This window comes from Prunus mume, linkage group LG1 (genome assembly GCF_029339155.1).
Source record: "Prunus mume cultivar Tortuosa linkage group LG1, ASM2933915v1, whole genome shotgun sequence".
Lineage (NCBI taxonomy): Eukaryota > Viridiplantae > Streptophyta > Magnoliopsida > Rosales > Rosaceae > Prunus > Prunus mume.
In genome coordinates this window covers 17,604,811-17,624,427 of record NC_142698.1, presented here as the reverse complement: position 1 = coordinate 17,624,427, position 19,617 = coordinate 17,604,811, and the positions used below count along the sequence as shown (strand labels likewise).

The window sequence follows — 19,617 nt, the reverse complement described above, 5'->3', positions numbered from 1 at the left end:
TTCTGGGTTTGTTCCTGAGTTTCTTCTTCTCCTTCGGGCAATGCTGCTTATTATATCCTCCATCGATGTTCTTGCTGCACCCATAATCAAATCGTTTTTGCATGGTATTGGCTAGCAATTTGGGGACCTTAATCCTTATCTTTGGCTGACGAGTAGTGATCCTAAAAAAATATGACAGCGGAGGGCGTTGTGGTATATTTCTGCGGTCCATTGCAACATTAACAACTACAGTTTGAGTTTTCCTTCCAACTTTCTATCTGCAAATCGAAGTGGTCAGTGCAATATTACTTTGTTGGTGGCCTCCGAGAAAATAGAGAAAGTGGATTGGAGAAGTGGGGGGAAGAGTTGGCAGACGTGGGTGGGTGGAGCCGTGGAGCTGTGTCTTTCAATTCTAGGGGGCAAAAAAAGAAGTGGCATTTTTATTTGGAAAACGATCTCAAATTGGACAGTACAAACCTGAAAACCGTCTCTCTCGTTCCCGGATCTCCCTTCCTCTCTTGTCCATCAATCACATTGCGACCACTTCTGCCTTCAGCTACTTTCTCTCTCTCTCTCTCTCTCTCTCTCTCTCTCTGATATGAAAAGCTGAAATCCATATTGCATTGCACAACCCATCAAAATCTGTACGCCTTTTTGCATCATTGATCTTTGGGTTCACATAAAGTTCGAAACTTTAGAGCATTTTCTTATGAAATTGTCTGCCTCTGTGTGTTGTCTAATTTGATCTGTAGATACAAATAAATACAAAAGAAACAGAAGAAAAACGGAAGGACCATTGAAGCAGAAATGACAGAGCTTTGCAGTCTGCCAGAAGATATGGCATTGAATACTCTCAAGGCTGCCGCCAAAATCTCTCCAATTCCACGCGTACCTCCAGCAGTCTCTTTTTCAAGCGCTCGGTCCTCAAGAACACCGAAACCGACGACAGGGAAACTCTCCTCACATTGGTTAGTAACAGCTACGACAATGCTGGCGAAGATGCTGCTGATGAGAATGAGCAAAACAAGAGTCATAGTTTTGTCGCCGAAGACACAGCTAGGGAACAATGTTTTGGGTTTGAGGATTTGAAATCTGTGACTCTTCATGGGCATGCTGACGGGATCATTTGTCTAGCCGATTCCGACAACACGTGGTTTTATGCAACCCGACAACCAGGGAATTCAAAGTGTGCTTCCCCTGACCTAGGTGTTGGTGCTTTGGGATTTGGAAGCGACCCGAAAACCAGGGATTTCAAAGTTGTTAACATTACTGAAAACGGTGAGGGCGACGACAACGACGGCGATGATGTAACACCTCCGTTGCAATCCTCCCCCAATAAAACTCTACACTCTATCAACCGATTCTTTGAGAGAAATCAACACGGACACTTTAGAAACCGAAACCACCTACATTTTGCCTGGTTGTTTACAGATGTTGTACTACAAGTGATTTTGTTATTGGGCTGGAAATGAGCAACTGAAGGAGTTCATCAGTGTGTTTGACATGACGGAGAACCAAACAGTTAGGCAATTGATCGTTTCGTTTGATAAAGTTGACGAGGTTTTTCATCCTATATTGTTTCCCGATATCATATACGACTCGGGCTATAGTCCAGATAGTCAGCTTGTTGTGTGGGACAAATCCGTTGCTCTTTATGCATCCATTCATGATGGATCGATGGGATTATGGTTGATGGACGGCGGTTGGATGAAGCTATTTGCCTTTACATCGTTGGAAGATGTCCCGACACCGTTGCAATATTGGAGAGGCAGCAGCCATGATGAGCTGCTTCTTATGGTTTCTCAGGAAGGCCGCCTGTTCACATTCGACCTCAATACAGAAACCCAAGAGTATGTTCCGGTTTGCAGCATGGACGACTACCAAGACTCTATCTTCCACGGGTATGTTGCAGTTTGGGGCGGAGACCCGGATTGTTCGCAAGTAGTTGTGTGTGTGGGTACCATAGTTCCCTTAAACAGAAGCAACCAGTGCTAGAGAATTGCAGAGATAAGTTTAGTGTGATGATATAAAATGTACCAATAATTAGGATGGAATTATGTTGAAATTGTATTTGATCTTGTATTTTTGTTACTAGCTTCAAACTATTCTTTAGGACAATAGCAAACCTGATCAATAAAAATAAAAATTTAGTGCAAGACACTTTCTTTTTGTGTTAATACGTATTTTAGGGTATGGGTGTGGTTTCTTTCCCTCCAATGAGACATTCCTGGTTTATTCAAGTTACATTTTTACATGCATACAATTAAAAATACAAAAGGAAATACTTATGTGTACGCGTCCAATTAGAATTGACATGAAAGTAGGAATTACAATTACTACTCCTAGAGGGAGAAGACTAGTGTTTTCCTCCTGCATATTGTGACCAAGAAAATTATACCTCTTACTATTATTATAGTGTAAATAGTGTTGCACTTAAAAAGACTCCTTTTTTTAGGATGCTAGTGGTCTTTTTCCTTGGATGAAAACATTCCTGGTTCACACAAATTACATTTTGACATATAAAAAATAATTTATTACAAAGAACAAAGGAAAGATTTACGCACAGATTTGTGATTGATAGAAGAGATGAGTTACTATTCCTAGGAAAAGGAGGCAATATTTTCTTTTCCAACATAGACCAGGAAAATTATATGTGTATAAGTAGCAGATGATCTCATTCCCAACTCATCTATGTAAAAATTGTGTGGACCATACCAAAGCCCGGCCCAAAATAAGAGCGCGAATCTGCAAAACCCTTGAGATCAAAGTCGGCCACATCATTCATTTAGTCCATATTTAGAGCCCAATCTATCGGACTGAACGAGTAACTCCAATCTTTCTCGGATTGGACAACAAACCTAAAACCCTAAAACAATCTCCTCTTTCTTTCTCTCTCTCGCTTCCTCTCTGTGCATAGCATTGCGGCCACTTCAGGTACCTTCTCTCTCTGTTTCTCACTCTCTATCTCTCCGAGCTTCTACTCCAATTGAAACCTTCTTCTGTTCGTAATAACAACTGTCCGTAATATAAACTGTATGAAAGTTCGCTCTTTTCCCGATATATAAATTTCACGATGAGTCGCTGAATTGAATAGAATTCTATGCAATTTGTTGAAATTTTGGACGCCATGTATCTCACAGATCTCGGATTCAGATAAAGTTCTAAACTTTTTCCCGAGAAATCCGTCCGATTTGTCGAATTAAAGCTTATAATCATTGTTTGATGATAGATGCTTAATGTGTATCCCTGCATCGGTTTCCCAATTGCAAAATTACGTTTTTTTTCTGTTTGGATTTTCTTTGGAGGCATAGGTGCTGGTGGTTTTTATCCTGGGAGAATGAATCGTTAAACGTGCGCCATGTTTTCTTAGTATTTGTTTGATTAGTGATTTAAGTTGGCTGTTCGGATTTTGAGGTTTTGTTATCCGACTTCAATTGTGACAACAAGTACATTTTGTGGTTCAGGTGACTGTTGCATTGTGCGGGGCAGCTGAAGTTTCGAATCGAACATGTCGAATTTTGCAAAACCGGAAAATGCATTGAAGCGAGCCGAAGGTGAGTCACTGCTGATTTATGGCTTCTTAGCTAAATATGAATGTCTGATTGTTTAGTTTAATAAGTTTTTATTACTTATTTGATTGTATAGTTTCTGAAGTTGCTGTAACCCTTTATTGTTAACATGTTTCTGTTTCTTTATACCATAGTGGTTGGGATATTCATTGAACAAGTTAATTGCATATCAATTTTACGCCTTCTTCATTGCCCTTTTTATCTGAATATGAATTGACAATTGTAATGTGTTGCTGCAGAGTTGATCAATGTTGGGCAAAAGCAAGATGCATTACAATCACTTCATGATCTTATCACCTCAAAGAGATATAGAGCATGGCAAAAACCACTGGAAAGGATTATGTTCAAATATGTAGAGCTTTGCGTTGACTTGCGTAAGGGTAGATTTGCCAAGGATGGTTTGATTCAGTACCGCATAATATGTCAACAAGTTAATGTCAGTTCCTTGGAAGAGGTAATCAAGCATTTCATGCATCTATCGACTGAGAAAGCTGAGCAGGCTCGTACTCAGGCTCAAGCCCTGGAAGAAGCTCTTGATGTCGATGACCTTGAAGCAGATAAAAGGCCAGAAGATCTGATGCTGAGCTATGTCAGTGGTGAGAAAGGAAAAGATAGATCAGATCGTGAAGTTGTTACTCCTTGGTTCAAGTTTCTGTGGGAGACCTACAGAACTGTGCTGGAGATCTTACGTAATAACTCAAAGTTGGAGGCTCTTTATGCGGTATTGTAATTCTTGTCCAGAATTTTTTTTTAAATTCGACTACTTTAGTCATTCTGCTCTTTAAGAATATTCATCCATAAGATATAAAGACTTTAGCAGTTTCAAATCACTCAGTAGTTAAAGAAGGCATTTGTAGATTATCGAGTGTTCTCCAAGGTTCTAGTACTTTCCTTCGTAATCTTAGCATTAAAAACAACTCACTAAGATTCTATTACTTCTAACTGCCTTTGAGAGGGTGTGCATGGTTTTTGGCGGTTCATGGTACTGGGTAATTTGTTGAGATTTAGGTGAATTTGCATAAAAGCCTTGTTCTTGCTTTGAAGGACTGAAATAATGGATTTCAATCAATCAGTTGATGAACTCTTGTGATTTTTTTTTGTTCAACACGTACTAGGTCTTGCAAAGGGTCCATTATTTGAGCCTTTGTCTTTAGAGTTGGAAGGATATAGTTTGTTTCTTTGCTGTATACCTGGGTTTTGTTTTAGATAACTTATGTTAGAGAAAGATTAATGTCTGTTTGAGTTTTCCACCTCATGGACCCAGCAGCACACTGCCAATCCTTTTTTTTTTTTGGCTATGGCCATCTACATCATCATTAATAATGACATATATTCCATATTCGAGTTTAATCATGGTATACATTTGTGGTTTATGTCGAACAGAAGTATACAGTTTGCTTTATTGTAATATTTAAGAATTTTATTTCATAGAAGAAACTATGGTGTCTGATTGAAATCTGTAATCTTTAGATGACGGCACATCGAGCCTTTCAGTTCTGCAAGCAATACAAGCGGACAACGGAGTTCCGCAGGTTATGTGAAATCATCAGGAATCATTTAGCGAATCTGAATAAATATAGAGATCAAAGAGACCGACCTGACCTATCTGCACCTGAGAGCTTGCAGCTGTATCTGGATACAAGATTTGAGCAGCTGAAAATAGCTACTGAACTTGAATTGTGGCAGGTGTCTGATTTTTTTTCGATGTTTTTATTTTTATTTTTATTTTTATGTGTGAATTGTGTCAACAAATTTGCAAAATCTGTCCATCTGCTTTTGGATTCTGTCTATTTCTCACATTACGTTTTTCCTGATGGTATCTGCAGGAAGCATTTCGTTCTGTTGAAGATATTCATGGATTGATGTGCATGGTTAAGAAAACCCCCAAAGCATCCTTGATGGTGGTTTACTATGCCAAGCTAACAGAAATTTTTTGGATTTCAGCTAGCCACCTTAATCATGCTTATGCATGGTTAAAGCTGTTTACACTTCAAAAAAGCTTTAACAAGAACTTAAGCCAGAAGGATTTGCAGTTGATAGCATCATCTGTTGTCCTGGCTGCACTTTCAGTTGCCCCCTATGATCAAACACGTGCTGCATCACATTTGGAATTTGAAAATGAGAAAGAGCGCAATTTGAGGATGGCTAATCTAATCGGGTTTAATCTTGAACCCAAGCTTGACAGAGGAGATGTGGTATTGTCATTTTATTCATTGTTTTTCTTTTGATTCCAATTTTTAATGGGTTTTCCATTCTGACAATCTGTTTTGTGTCCAGCTTTCAAGATCATCTCTTCTTTCTGAACTGGTAAGTTTGCCATGGTCTGTTTTATGGTTATTTACTGTTATTCTTGAGCTTTAATCCTTTTGCCTGTGATGAATATTAACAATTATAAATTTTCTAAATAGACACAACTTTTCTTTAACTTTGTGACCAGATTTTCAATTTGCTGGTTGGGTAACATTAATAATAGAGTAATGGAAGTATATGCATAGCTTTCTTTTCAAATTTGAATAGCTTAATTTCTAGCCTTTCTTGCTTAGTGCTGTTCTGTCCTTTTCATAATGTGTACCACAGTTTGTACCTTGTCCCAAAATGAGTCTTTTTTATGGTCAAGGAAATATAATTTTTTATTTCCCATTACCCCTTAAGAGTTTATATGAAATCCTACTGTAATATGTGATTTTCAAACTGTGACAATCATTTTGGGGTGGAGCTTTCTTTTGAGATCGATGATGAAAAATGTCCCTTAAGTTTTTGTATCAATCTTGCTATGATATTGTTTCCTTGTGTGCTATTACTTATTATTGCTCAGTAATGCTTTATTCTTTTTTATTTGAGCAAATGGGTACTGTGTTATCTGTTGAGGCTTTCAAATCATAAAGTAATATTCAGGGATATGCATTTGCTGACGATAAATCAAATTGGATTTTACATGTTTGAAATGTTTCTAAATGTGCAAGTGTTGTTATGCAGCTTAGGAATTTTTATTTATTTATTTTGGTGTTGTTTTCAGGTCTCTAAAGGTGTGTTGAGCTGTGCAACCCAGGAAGTTAAAGATCTTTACCATCTCCTGGAGCATGAATTTCTACCTCTAAATCTTGCTGTAAAGATGCAGCCATTGTTGAGCAAAATCTCAAAAGTTGGGGGTAAGCTGTCTTCAGCTTCTTCTGTTCCAGAAGTGCAACTATCTCAATATGTTCCAGCCCTTGAAAAGCTTGGTACTCTGAGGTTGCTCCAGCAGGTGTGTTGACTTTTTGGTTTCTTATTCATTCAGAGTTGTACCTTTTAGTTCATTTAAGTCTATAACAGAGTTGATGATTCTTCCCTCTACGCTATTCAGGTTTCGCAAGTGTATCAAACACTGAAGATTGAATGTTTATCTTCGATGATACCATTTTATGACTTCTCTGTTGTTGAGAAGATTTATGTGGATGCTGTTAAACATAATTTTATAGCTATGAAAGTTGACCATATGAAGGGGGTTATGTTGTTTGGTAACTTGGTAAGTTAGAGCTTGAATTCTCTGCATTTATAATTTTTGATGTTGTACAAGTCACAATTTGACTGTCTTCTCTCGCAAACTTTTTCAGGGTTTGGAGTCTGACGGGCTTCGAGATCACCTGACTAATCTTGCTGAGTCTTTAAATGAGGGAAGGGCTATGATGTACCCTCCTCTAAAGGGAGCATCAAAGCTAGGTGAAATTCTGCCTACTTTAGCAGATACTGTTGACAAGGAACATAAAAGGCTTCTTGCTAGGAAATCAATCATTGAGAAAAGGAAGGAAGAACAAGAACGTCAACTTCTGGAAATGGTATGCCTGCATATACTTTGAGTTGCATTGATAATAGTCTGGAAATGGATGGAACTTAGACTAAGCTTTCAATTTTCCTTTTTTAGGAACGTGAGGAAGAGTCTAGGAGGCTCAAACTACAGAAAATAACTGAAGAAGCAGAGCAGAAGAGGCTTGCAAGTGAATATGAACAAAGGAAGAATCAAAGGATACTAAAGGAAATAGAGGAGAGAGAACTTGAAGAAGCACAGGCGCTCCTTCAGGAAGCACGCAGTAGAAAGAAGGGAAAGAAGCCACTTTTGGAAGGAGTGAGTGAAAGATGTCTTATTTAAGTATGGTTTTGATGGAAGACCCCATCTTATCAGTATCTAATGAGTTTTATATTTGTACAGGAAAAGGTGACTAAGCAATCTCTAATGGAGTTGGCCCTGAGTGAACAGCTCAGGGAAAGGCAAGAAATGGAGAAGAAATTACTAAAACTTGCTAGAACAATGGATTACTTGGAAAGAGCAAAAAGAGAAGAGTCTGCTCCGCTGATTGAAGCTGCCTATCAACAACGTTTAGTGGAAGAGAGGGTGCTTCATGAACGTAATCAACAGGTATATATAACAGTTACATTTCCCATTCTTTCCTCTTACAGTTCATGTTGATTTTATTCCCTTTGCCTTGTATGCTAGCCGTAATTTATTATTGTGCTTTGCAGCTGGAAGTTGAGCTGAGCCAACAGCGCCATGAAGGAGATCTGAAGGAGAAGAATAGGCTAGCGCGGATGTTGGAGAATAAGGTGAGTTTGCAGTTTTACCTGACCGGACAAATTACACTTTTATTTCCATTTTTCACACAGATTTCTGTCTAGAATGTATACACTGCCCTAAAACATTTGCATGTTCTTATTCCTGGGGAAAGCAATAACATATGCATGCACAGAACCACTGACAATATCATCAAACTATAAATGTTTCTATCCCAATGCTTCCAAACAATAGATTCTTACAACTCTTTCTGGTCACTTGTGTTGTCATGACATGTGTTCATTCACAAGTATGGTAGATGCTGAGAAACAATGACTCTTTTTTCTCTTTGGTAGATGAGCTTCCAGGAAAGGGTGTTGCATCGTAGGCAGTCAGAATATGACAGACGGACGGCAGAGAGAGAGGAACAAATCAGTCAAATGATTCAGGCCAGGAAACATGAGAGGGAGGCAAAGAGGAAGAAAATATTCTATGTGCGATCTGAAGAGGAAAGGCTAAGAAAGCTGCATGAAGAAGAGGAAGCGCGCAAGCATGAAGGTATGTGTTCTTACAAAAAATTTAGTCTATCCAGCTTTTTGTGAACACTAGAGCATCCTCTCTGTGTGGATTATGAAATTAATTTCGTTTGAGATGATTTTATCATTTCTTTGGAAAACATGAAGTGAAGTATTGTTCTCCCTGCTTATGGTTATTTCTGATTCCTGCAATTCTTCTATTAGTTTTTCTTGCTTTTTGAATAATTTTCCTTTATAATGGCTCTTACCCTTACTGTCTTCTGATGTTCATCAACCATTGCTGCTTTGAACCATGCAGAGGCCGAAAGGAAAAGGAAAGAAGAAGCTGAGCGCAGGGCAAAACTGGATGAGATTGCTGAAAAGCAGAGGCAAAGAGAGAGGGAATTAGAAGAAAAAGAAAGGCTGCGGAAAGAAGCACTTTTGGGAAGACCAGCTGAGCTTCCTAGGCCTGCTGAGCCTCGTCCAGTTGAGCCTGCAGTTGCTGCTCCTGCTGCTGCTGCCGCTGCACCAGCTCCTGGGAAATATGTGCCTAGGTTTCGGCGAGGGGGAGCTGAACCCGCTGCACAGACTCCTCCAGATCTTGATCGTAGGGCAAGTAGGCCAGATGACCGCCCACCCCCATCAAGTGATAGGTGGCGCAGTGATGAGCGAAGACCCCCCACCTTTGGTGGCCCAAAATCTAGTTGGTCCTCATCCAGGGTTCCATCCCGAGGGTCGGAGCGCTAATCAGAGGTTTTTGGTGGCATTGCTTGATCCTGGGGCAATTTTGATTATGATTAAGCTGGTAATGTTCCGGGTGAACTAAGAAGGTTATTATTCTTATTTAAGTACTGAAAGACCTAGTGGAGCTGCTGTTACTCTTTGCTTTTAGTTTATCTTCTTTTTCCCTGTTTCGTTTCCATCTTGCTGAGTGCCTTCTCATGGAATGTTCATTGTAATCTTCAAAGTTTAGACTTGGAAGTTAGTTTTGTTCCCTCCCATTCCCATACTTGTCTTCCACATTCATTTCTATTTCTGTGCATTACATACAAAGTAGTGGTAGCTTCTCAAAGGTGATTTCCAGCGGTTCCTGTTTGCTAAATTTTTTGTCCTGAATTTCGAATATGAATAGCTTTTGTGTTTCAACGTTTATAAAAGTTGGTTTGATTCCGACTGCAAATCTGCGCGCTTCAAAAGGTTGTTATATATATATATATATATATATATATATATTATTTTATAAATTTTATGAGGACACTTCAAAAGATTTGTATTTTTTCTTTCTTGGAACTGTTATTTTTGCCCTTGAGAAATACGAAAACTAAAATTAAAAGCAATTCATCTCTCCCATCCTTGGAACTCAAACTGATACCTGCCGCCAACGAGCCTTGAAAGCTCACTTGTAGGTTAATTACGAAATGAAGATCTATTTGATCATGACACTAGAACACACCACAAAAGTAATCATCCAATAATTCAATGACTCATATAAAGCATGCTAAGAAAAGCAAACAATTTTCATAAATTACTAGTTAAACAAATTTATTGTGTACAAACAGGTTACTTGTGTTTGATATTGACCCACCGCATTTAGTATTCGTATTAACAAATCATGTTATCCTCGTTGTAAATATAGGTCAAGTCAGTTGATTAAGGCAGTGCGTCCTCTCCATTGCACTTAAGTTCAAACTCCCTCCTCTTACATTAATGTAGTTTTTTCAGAGGCATACATTAATGTAGTTTAAAATATCACATTTATAAAATAATAATAATAATGTTTTCCATGTTAATTATTTTTACTTTTTATTTTTTTATAAGGGAAACGGAAGAGTTTGGAAAGGATGGTGTGATGAAAAAGGTTTCATTTTTTCTCAAAAAATAAATAAATATATATATATATATGTATAGGTTTTAAAGAAAAAAAAATTCAAGAGCAAATTCAGTTTACAAAATTAGGGATTGCAACTTTTTATTTTCCTTTTTTATTTTAAATTTTATAGTCAAGCCGACCTCGCACTTTCCCCTCTCTTTCGCCTCCAGCTAAACCCTCCTTGAACCCTCCCACCCCAGTCTTTACCAATTCGCTTTACCTAGACTTACTGAGTTTTCAGCTGAAAATGAGTTCGGTCGCTGTGAGATTTGCCAAGTTTATGAGAGTCTCTATTCCTTTCTCGCCCAACCCAACAATTGGTTCTCTCTCTATCTCTCTCCTCCATAAATTTATTTTGTTTTTGTACGTATGACATGAATGTGTTATTTGCGGTGCTTATTTCTGATATCTCATTCGGTTTAACATTGTTGTTTTATTCATGGGTTGAGTTCAAACGCCTTTTAAATGGAACCACCCATTCAAGTTTCTACAAAATTAAATGATCTCGTCGGTCAGTTGAACATTTAAATTCCAGATATGGTTTAGTTCAGAAAGGGCTTTTTGGATAACAGGTTGCATAGAATTCAGCATGGTTTACATGTTATTTCTTAGAACAATTTTCTCAAATAGTGATGGGCATGCCAAGAATCTGAACAATGAAATTTAGTGTGCCCTTTTTATGTTAATTTTTTACCTTTATTACAGCAGTGAGTATGCAAAGAAGCTCAAAGTTGTGGTGCTCAAGCACCTCATCTGACATTGGCAATGATGAGACAAAGAAAACTGAGGCAGAAGAAGATTTTGACGAAATTTTGGGTGAGAAGAAAGATTCGCATTTTCAAGCCCAAAGTGTGGATCCCAGGAGGGGCTGGGGATTTCGCGGTGTGCACAAGGTATTTCATATGTAGTTTCAATAGAACAAAAGTTGTAACTTTTACCCATTTGGATATGTGTAAATGTACCTTCACATAACAAAATTACAAATGCAAGTGCATCAAGTATTGTTGTACGTATATGAGCCTAACAAAACCTGTTGGTTCCATTAGGGATGTTAGGACACAGAAACAGCATAAATCACCAGAACGAGTAATCTTTCCTCTATTATTATTTTTAATTAGCAATCAATCAGTTGTGTAGGGATATCCTTCTTCCATATGTTTTGTCATGTGTTTATGCTAGGCTATGCCGAATTTATACAGGCAATTATCTGTGGTAAAGTTGGGCAAGCCCCTGTGCAGAAGATCTTGAGGAATGGCCGGACTGTAACCATCTTCACAGTTGGGACGGGGGGCATGTTTGACCAAAGAATAGGGGGTGCAAAGGACTTGCCAAAACCTGCTCAATGGCATCGAATTGCTGTGCATAATGAAGCACTTGGGGCTTATGCGGTTAAACAACTTTTTAAGAAGTATGTGTCCATTTTTTAGGATGAGTGAAGTTTCTGTATATTGTCTCTCTAATGGTTGAAGTATTGTCTCTCTAATGGTTGAAGTTTAACTGCAGTTCATCAATTTATGTGGAGGGTGACATTGAAACCAGAGTTTACAATGACAGCATCAATGGTGAAGTTAAGAATATTCCAGAGATATGTGTTCGTTACGATGGTATAAATACCAGCATTACAGTTTGACTCTGTTCTAAATGTTTATTTTTTAAGTCGTAATTCTTCATTCTGAAGTGTTTTTGGATTGACTTGTGTATCTTACATGACTTTGCTTCATTAATATTTATGTTCCAATGTTTTGTTGCTATGAGATAACTTGGGAAGATACATTAATTTAGCATAGAACATTGTCGATGTCTGAATTTCATAGATTTAAAGGTTTTGTTGATGGGTGAATAAACATGGGAATGAAGATTCATATTTGTGACCCTGTTCTGCATCAGTAGAAAAAGTGCTAACAAGGCGAATACAAGTTGAAAGGATAAATATCAATATTTAGTATGCCTTGAAAGGACCACCCCATCCCTCCAACCCTTCAAAAAGAAGAAAAGAAAAATAGAACTCTGTCATGTTCATGGTATTTTGTTCAACGATTGTCTTGCTATAATGATAACGTGAAACTACTTATATATAGTGATTTACCCTGCAGGGAAGATTCGTCTTATAAAGACTGGAGAAAGCATCAGCAGTATATCCTTGGATGATCTGCGTAAGTTCCTTCCTTCTACTTTTTATAGTATCTGCAGCTAATGACATGACCCCTTAGTAAATAGTAATGTACTCCCTTGCTATCCCAATTGTGAGACTTCCATACGAAACTAACATTACATGCAATACCATCGTTACCTCTGTGCTGCACGAAGTATTTCAGACAAGAACACCTTAGTTGTTTGAGTTAATACCATTTCCTATTTTGACATTTATGTTTTGATCAATTTGCTCATTTGTTACTTGCAGGAGAAGAATTGGTTTAGTGAACAGTTGATTGGCACATCATGGAAAACACTCAGCCTTGGAAAGGAAGAGTAGCTCAAGCCACTTTTGTAGGAAGCATATGTTATACTTTGCTTGTCTGGTTGTAAGTTGTAATCTAGCAAAGAAAAATGCTTGAGTTTTGTTTTTCAATGTGTTGATATATCACCCAGTTTTCATTCTTCTCTTTCTTTCCCCAGTGCATGAAGTCATTTACTCTTCCCTCTCTTCTGGAGAAGGGAAGGTGCTTAACAACTGAGATCAATGTGTAAAGACTATTTGATGTTCTTAATCCTATAAAATGAAGTCCTTATTTCCTTCAGTATTCTTAATCATATGTTGATTGTCTTCAAATTAAAAGTGGTTTCCTGGTGCTTGCCCTGTTTCAAATTTTATTCACAGGTGTTTAGCGTTCAACAGTTAATTAACCAGAGTGGTTTGTGGTTGGTTTGGTGGGGGCTGGGAATAAGTGGACCAATAAATTGATGTTAGATAGGGGTCATGGCTTACATATTTTTCTACCTTGTGTGCTACTTTATGTTCTTAATTATAAATTTCTCAAAATAGCATTATACTATTACAACTTTGTGCTTTGTTTTATCCCAAAATGTACGTTTCTTTATGCTATTAGAACTTCGGCCACTTCGGGAAATGAGTGCCCCACTGCCCCCCGAAAGGCAAATGAAACCTAGAAACTTCCTTCAAAATCGAAAGTGGGATATGTTAACCCAATTGTTCCTCACCACTAGTTGGCTTGGAGATCAATTAATCTAATTTGATCTTAACCCTGCCTTCTCTCTTTCTTTGCTTTCCATATTATTTGACACTTGCTCTTTCCTCTCTGGTTGATGAATGCAAATGGCATGGTGGGGCAAATCTAGATACAATAATACAATACAATATATGAGATTCCAATGGGTGAAAACCAGCTAATTAGCTTCATCTTTCATGGCTGCCAATAAACTTAATAATATAATTCTTTAGGGTAATTAAGATTTGTATATTCATTGTCATTTCTTAATCTCTCCATCCAAATCTCATACACTGACAGCTGTTGGCCACACCTTTGTTGATTATTATTATTCATTCACAAAAAAGGGACTTCATTTTCATACCAACAATCTACTATATATATATATATATATATATATTTTTTTACACAAGTGATATTGGAAGAGGGGAGAATCGAATTGAGAATCTCAAGTGCAAGAGTAAATATATTTGAAATAAATCTTTATTTTTTTTCTATTTTAATTAGATTATTTACTTCTTTTTATTTTAAGACTGAGAATTTATTTGATTCTCTCCATATTTCAACTACTAATGATTAGTAAAGAGAATTTGCTAGAATTAATAATTAAAGGGTATTTTAAGAATAATAGTATGTGGAAAAATAAGATTGTGTTTTTTCAAATTTACATGGTGGAGGGAAGATAAAGTGAATGGATAAATAGATCAGGCAGTGGAAATAGCAGTACTCTATAAGTTCCCATATTGATTAACTAAGTCTCTGGTTTTTTATATAAATAGATATTTAGCTCTCAGCATTTCTTGCTTTCTCTATCTCTGACTCTCTGCTAAAGTCAAGATGGTTTTGACATTTTTTGTGTTCATGCTCATGAATATCATCAAAACTGGCCATGTATCAGCCCTTGGATCTTGCCCAAAATGCGGCAATGTGGAAGTTCCATACCCTTTCAGCACAGATGACACGTGCGGAGACTCAAGGTACAAAATCTACTGCAACAACAGCAACAATGGCAATGGCATTCTTGAGTTCAAGTCAGCTGAAGGGTTTTACTACAAGATCCTCAGCATTGACCCGAGTGCTCAGAGGCTCATCATAAGCCCACCTGATCTGGTACAAGATAGTGACACGTGTCAAACTTCTGATTTCCCTCTTCAAGGCTTGAGGCTTGATGAACACTTGCCCTTCAATGTGTCAACTCGCAACACAGTCATCTTGCTCAATTGCTCTGACAATCTGCTTCGATCTCCTCTCAACTGTACCTCAAATAGCCTCTGTAGGGTTTTTCAGGACAAAATTTTGGAGGGCAAAAACAATGCATGCAAAGGTAGCCTCTGCTGCCATTACTTGAAAGATTCACATATGACTTCATATGTGATTAGGGTTAGGCCTGGAGGCTGCACTGCTTATACTTCTGTGGTTGATATTCGACCTGAAGATCCTGTTGAGAAATGGAGCTATGGGATTGAGCTGCAATGGCTGCCTCCTAATTAATTGAGTTGAGTTTGTTGGGCTTGCTTATCGAAGAGGATATTAGAACCTAATAATGTTATTAGCATGCATGCATTTCTTTGCAAGTTGCAACCTAATGTAATAAAGTTGTTTTCTTTCTCTTGGTCTTCAGCTGCTTTCTGTGGTTCATGTTTAATTTTGTTCTAATTGTTGGTTTAGTAAATTCTGGCCATGTATTATGAATTTAATGGTTGTGAACTCATGTGTGCGTAGGAAGGAGCTTGTTTGTAGATATAACTGCGATTTGAGCAACCAAAAGAGAGACATTGGTGCCAAAATATCCGAAGCTTTATTTTCTTAGAAGAGCTGCACCCATTGTGACCCCTCAAATTACTCACCACCCCCTCTGAAATTACCTAAAAGTTACACCGACTTAGTTTTTTCATTCCCCAAAAGGTAAAACATTAATTGGGCTGCCATGGCACCACAGCCCATGGTGGGCAGTTTCAGAAGAGGTTACAATGAGGAATTTAAAATGAGTGGGAGGCTATAACCGGGAATTTAAAGTGAGGAGGTTATTTGAAGAGACCAATCCCACCATGAAAACATTTAAAATGTTGAAGTCCCATGATTTCTTTACATTTGTTGATGATGAGATTGACGTACGCAAATAGCCTCCTCACTTTAAACTCCTCATTATAATCTCCCCATAGTTTCAAATATGTTCCTCATTAAACATAGAGTAATATGCTATCGGAATAATAAAGAATGAATTATGTAACACACAAGAACATAATAATATGGAAGAAGTGGCAAACCAGGTCTAACCGCATTTCGTAGACAATTGCAAAATAAATAGATTATATATTCAATTGTTCTAACAAAATAAAATAGAGCGAACACCAATGGGTTAGAGTTAGATCGCGTGCTGTTGCTAATTTCCAACTTAACTCAAGTGAACAGCTACACCAAAAGTATTACGCAAACCTTCGATTTACTTACAAATTAAAGCTGTTAGTGATGATAACACCTCTGCCCTCAGTCAGTCAGTCCAACAGCTGAGCACAAACCAGAACCGACACAAACTTTTGAAACTGCAAAACACCTACTTACTCTGCATACCTCAACTTCATTTCTTACACACATCTATAATAGTCACCACCTGAAAAAGGAAAACCAAGCATATGCTCACACTGCCAGAGAAAAAATACAACAGAATATGCAATCAGTTAAATTACTACAATATCACTGTGGGCGTGCTCAGTCTTTTTCCTTCCATGGCGTCTTTCTTGTTCCGACACTTGGCACAAAGAAAGAGACCTTCCCATGGCTTTGATGCTGGAGAGAAAAAAGGCCCAGAATTTACTGATAAACCTTCTACTGGAGGCTGATCCACTTGGCAGACTGCACATCGGAAAAGACCAGAATTTGCATCCAGAGTAGAATCCTTACCCAACCTGCATTTCCGTCAAGAAAAGAAAGAAATAAAGGCTATACTCAAGCTGGAAATACTGTCTTATCAATTACATAATAAACTATGCTGCACATACCTTTCAGCGAGCATTGCTGAACCTTCTTCAAACAACTCCTCCACAACTCCAACAGAAGAAAGCTTATTTCTTTTGTTCACAGAATTCCGAGTTTTCTTCCCAAAGATAAGTGAAGCAAGGATGTTTTGTTTCTTCATTGGTGTTGGAGGCAAGACAGGGTGGTCTGAAGGGATTATGTCAACAACTAGGCAGGTTGTATCATCCTTGAGACCCCTTGACCTCAGAGCCTCCTAAAGTAGAACAAAGAAAATTGGACTAAATCAGTAAAATCAGACCTATTTTCTTGGCCTGTAAATAAAGTTTGCATCTCAGGCATTACCTTAACGACCAGCTTTGCAGCAAGCTCTGCAGGCAATCCCCGACAAGACTTGGCAGCCAAATCAGAAGACAAAGCATCCCAGATGCCATCAGAAGCTATTATAAGTCTTCCACCAGCATTTGAAAGCTACATAACCAGGAAAAGAAAAAAGTTGTTGAGCATTAAAATGTTGTAATAAAAGAAAGAAAAGTAAACAGAACCATTGCCAATAGCAGTATGAAGTTACCTTCACTTGCTTGACATGGGGTATTGGAACGATAAATTCTCCCACATCTGTGTCACCAATTGACCTAGAAAGGCATAATCCACCAGGCCAGCAGCGGAGGGGACCAACCTGTAAACCAAGAAAAAATACAAAATTTAGACCATCAAAGAAATGTTTCCCATTGAGATGTCTTTCAGTTTACAAGTTAGAAGGATAAACAAAATAAGCTATCCTATACCTCACTGCCCCCGAAAACATTGAGCCTCCCTACTTCACCACCGCTGGCGGTGACACGCGCCCTCTCTTCTTCATTCTCTTCCAGCCTGTGATCAACAGTCAAGAGTGAAACAACGCCACCCTGGGTGTCCAGTATGCATCTAGAATCCCCAACAGATGCGACAGTCACAGTCCAACCGTCAATCACAACAAATGTCACAGTTGTACCAGAAGTTTCCCCTGAGGTTATATTACACCATAAATCTAAGAAAAACAAAAGCAAATGAAAAGAAAAGAGAGACATGTTGTAATAATAAAAACAAAAGGTCTGATGTATACCTTTCTGCTGAAATTCTATATCAGTTTTCACAAAACCTGCAACCAGCGCCCGAGGAAGGGCATGAAGCCATTCATCCCTACTTATTCCTTGAGGAATGGCACTCAAAACATTAGCCAATAAATTCTCCTTTGCAAAAATAGCAGCAGATATACCATTATGCCCGTCAAAAATCTGGAGATCAAAATTTTCAATTATGTATTAGAGAACGTATGGGATTGAATTCATGCTCCATTTTGTTGCTGACAAATATACAAGAAAGAAAAGTTGACAAACTTGTGATTTCTCTTTTATCACACCATTTCAAACCCAAGAAAAATAAAATTCCACTCAACTGGATAAAATACAATTATTTCAGTATCCAACCAGAGATCAGTTCTACAAAGACGGAAAATAGTGGTGGGGGAGTACCGCGAAGACAGAGAATGATGTTGACGGATTCGAATGAGTCCTCTGGCAATCTGTTTTTATAAGAAAGCAATCCTCTCCTTTCTTTGCCACAGCAGCCTGCCCATACTTCAAATAAGGTTTCTCAATCTTCTCACTCCTAAGCTCACGACCGATCAGAGTCGCAAGTGGAACAAGAGGAGCTTTCATTCCCGATACTTCAGTCTGGCTCATTTTAGTCTCTGCTGTGACATTCCCAAGACCCAATTGAAGAAAATCTTGTCAGAATTTCATTGCATACATGTACACATGTACTAAAAGCACCTCATATCTCCACCAACTGATTCAAATGATTTGCACATCAAAATTAAAATGATAATTAGTTAACACAGCACATGACACTAAAACTTAAGGAAAACAGATACAAAATAAAATAATAATGTTAGTATACATTAAACGTTTTTCAAGTCCCTTGTGTCAAGGCCTACTGAAACGAAGTAAGCTAGAGACAATTTTGAAAGTAAAAACAAAAACCAATAGAATGCACGTAAAAGAATATAAAAAGAGTTCTATTTGGTAGTATAATTTTAGAAGTTCATACCTTTTTCTCAAAACCACATTTCACCAAAACCAACCACCCAAATCAAAGCCAAAACCACCTAATAATCTAATTTTTCCAACTTCACTAAACAGTGAAGTAAACTTCAGAAATTAAGAACTTTACAAAATGTGCAAAAATTGTCTCCTCTAGAACCCGCAACCCATCAAAAGATCCCAGTAGATAAGTCACACAGAAGTCAACCGAAGCCCCAAATTGATAAACTGAGCTAAACCCGAACTACAGAAAACGATAAAAATTGCAAAAGATAAAAAAAAGAGTTTCAAAATGGAAAAATCAGTGGAAATTGGAAATATTTGGGTACCTTAGAATGCACAGATGAAACACAGATAGTGACAGACGGATCTAGCAGGGAGGACCTGACATTGAAGTCCATCTACAGATTCTTCATTGAAATTGAACTCTCACTGGTTGTTCCAAAATAAACCCTAAGGGAGAGAGAGAGAGTCACACTTTTTTTTTCCTTCCTATGATTTGATTGGAAGAAAGAGAGAGATGTGGAAAAAGGTGTGATTTTTGGGAAAACTTTGTCAAAATGACATTTATGTCCGAATCCTTCGGTGTAGAACTGCATGCATGTACAATTTACTAAAATAACCTTTTATCCAGTGTCGCTGACAGTTCGGTTCGTATTTTTATTTCTATTTTTTTCGACTTGGATCCCAATGAATGTAACATCTCACTTCATTTATTTATTTATACCTAGACACACTATTGGACCTCATTAATCTTTAATTATAAAAAAAGTGCTGATATTATCATTTATCTTAACAAAAAAATAATCCATGTTTACTTATCAGTACTGAAATTGGATGGCATTGGAATGATTCCAATTTCTCTTTTCTTGTGTTTACTAACACATGTATTAGAATGATTCTAATTCCTAACTTCTATTGCGTTTATTTACACA

The 19,617-nt window shown here is 37.7% G+C and overlaps 4 protein-coding genes and 1 pseudogene across 9 annotated transcripts; 4 read left to right on the top strand and 1 right to left on the bottom strand.

Annotated features, from left to right (window-relative positions):
• Nucleotides 1–171: 171 nt before the first annotated feature.
• Nucleotides 172–2,100, top strand: LOC148921196 (uncharacterized; annotated as a pseudogene).
• Nucleotides 2,101–2,735: 635 nt separating this feature from the next.
• Nucleotides 2,736–9,589, top strand: EIF3A (eukaryotic translation initiation factor 3A). The gene is made up of 14 exons (XM_008247435.2): nt 2,736–2,913; nt 3,444–3,533; nt 3,788–4,269; nt 5,019–5,234; nt 5,375–5,743; nt 5,826–5,855; nt 6,565–6,792; nt 6,892–7,053; nt 7,142–7,363; nt 7,450–7,650; nt 7,735–7,941; nt 8,046–8,126; nt 8,430–8,631; nt 8,908–9,589. Exons 2-14 carry the CDS (start codon nt 3,488–3,490, stop codon nt 9,333–9,335), a joined length of 2,874 nt encoding a protein of 957 aa, XP_008245657.2. The 5' UTR covers nt 2,736–2,913; nt 3,444–3,487; the 3' UTR covers nt 9,336–9,589.
• Nucleotides 9,590–10,542: 953 nt separating this feature from the next.
• Nucleotides 10,543–13,194, top strand: MTSSB (mitochondrially targeted single-stranded DNA binding protein). 3 transcript variants are annotated; one of them, XM_089044207.1, is made up of 6 exons: nt 10,543–10,778; nt 11,164–11,351; nt 11,658–11,866; nt 11,951–12,062; nt 12,552–12,611; nt 12,860–13,194. In XM_089044207.1, the coding sequence occupies exons 1-5, from the start codon at nt 10,706–10,708 to the stop codon at nt 12,567–12,569; spliced, it is 600 nt and encodes a 199-aa protein (XP_088900333.1). In that variant the 5' UTR covers nt 10,543–10,705; the 3' UTR covers nt 12,570–12,611; nt 12,860–13,194. The 3 variants fall into 3 exon arrangements, with proteins under 3 accessions (XP_088900333.1, XP_008245675.1, XP_008245667.1); XM_008247453.2 differs by having other exon boundaries at nt 10,547–10,778; nt 11,167–11,351; nt 11,962–12,062; XM_008247445.2 differs by having other exon boundaries at nt 10,551–10,778; nt 11,962–12,062.
• A 963-nt stretch (nt 13,195–14,157) lies between these two features.
• Nucleotides 14,158–15,233, top strand: LOC103343820 (wall-associated receptor kinase-like 20). The gene has a single exon (XM_008247463.3). It carries the CDS (start codon nt 14,463–14,465, stop codon nt 15,114–15,116), a length of 654 nt encoding a protein of 217 aa, XP_008245685.2. The 5' UTR covers nt 14,158–14,462; the 3' UTR covers nt 15,117–15,233.
• A 673-nt stretch (nt 15,234–15,906) lies between these two features.
• On the bottom strand, nt 15,907–19,239 carry LOC103343829 (Protein phosphatase 2C family protein). Of its 4 annotated transcripts, none has more exons than XM_008247471.2 (9): nt 19,012–19,239; nt 18,113–18,428; nt 17,704–17,875; nt 17,387–17,604; nt 17,170–17,277; nt 16,944–17,069; nt 16,625–16,854; nt 16,316–16,531; nt 15,907–16,236 (listed from the first exon to the last, which is right to left on the bottom strand). In XM_008247471.2, the coding sequence occupies exons 2-9, from the start codon at nt 18,320–18,322 to the stop codon at nt 16,230–16,232; spliced, it is 1,287 nt and encodes a 428-aa protein (XP_008245693.1). In that variant the 5' UTR covers nt 18,323–18,428; nt 19,012–19,239; the 3' UTR covers nt 15,907–16,229. The 4 variants fall into 4 exon arrangements, with proteins under 4 accessions (XP_008245693.1, XP_008245707.1, XP_008245698.1 ...); XM_008247485.2 differs by having other exon boundaries at nt 18,113–18,333; nt 19,012–19,211; XM_008247476.2 differs by having other exon boundaries at nt 18,113–18,330; nt 19,012–19,211.
• Between the last annotated feature and the right edge of the window lie 378 nt (nt 19,240–19,617).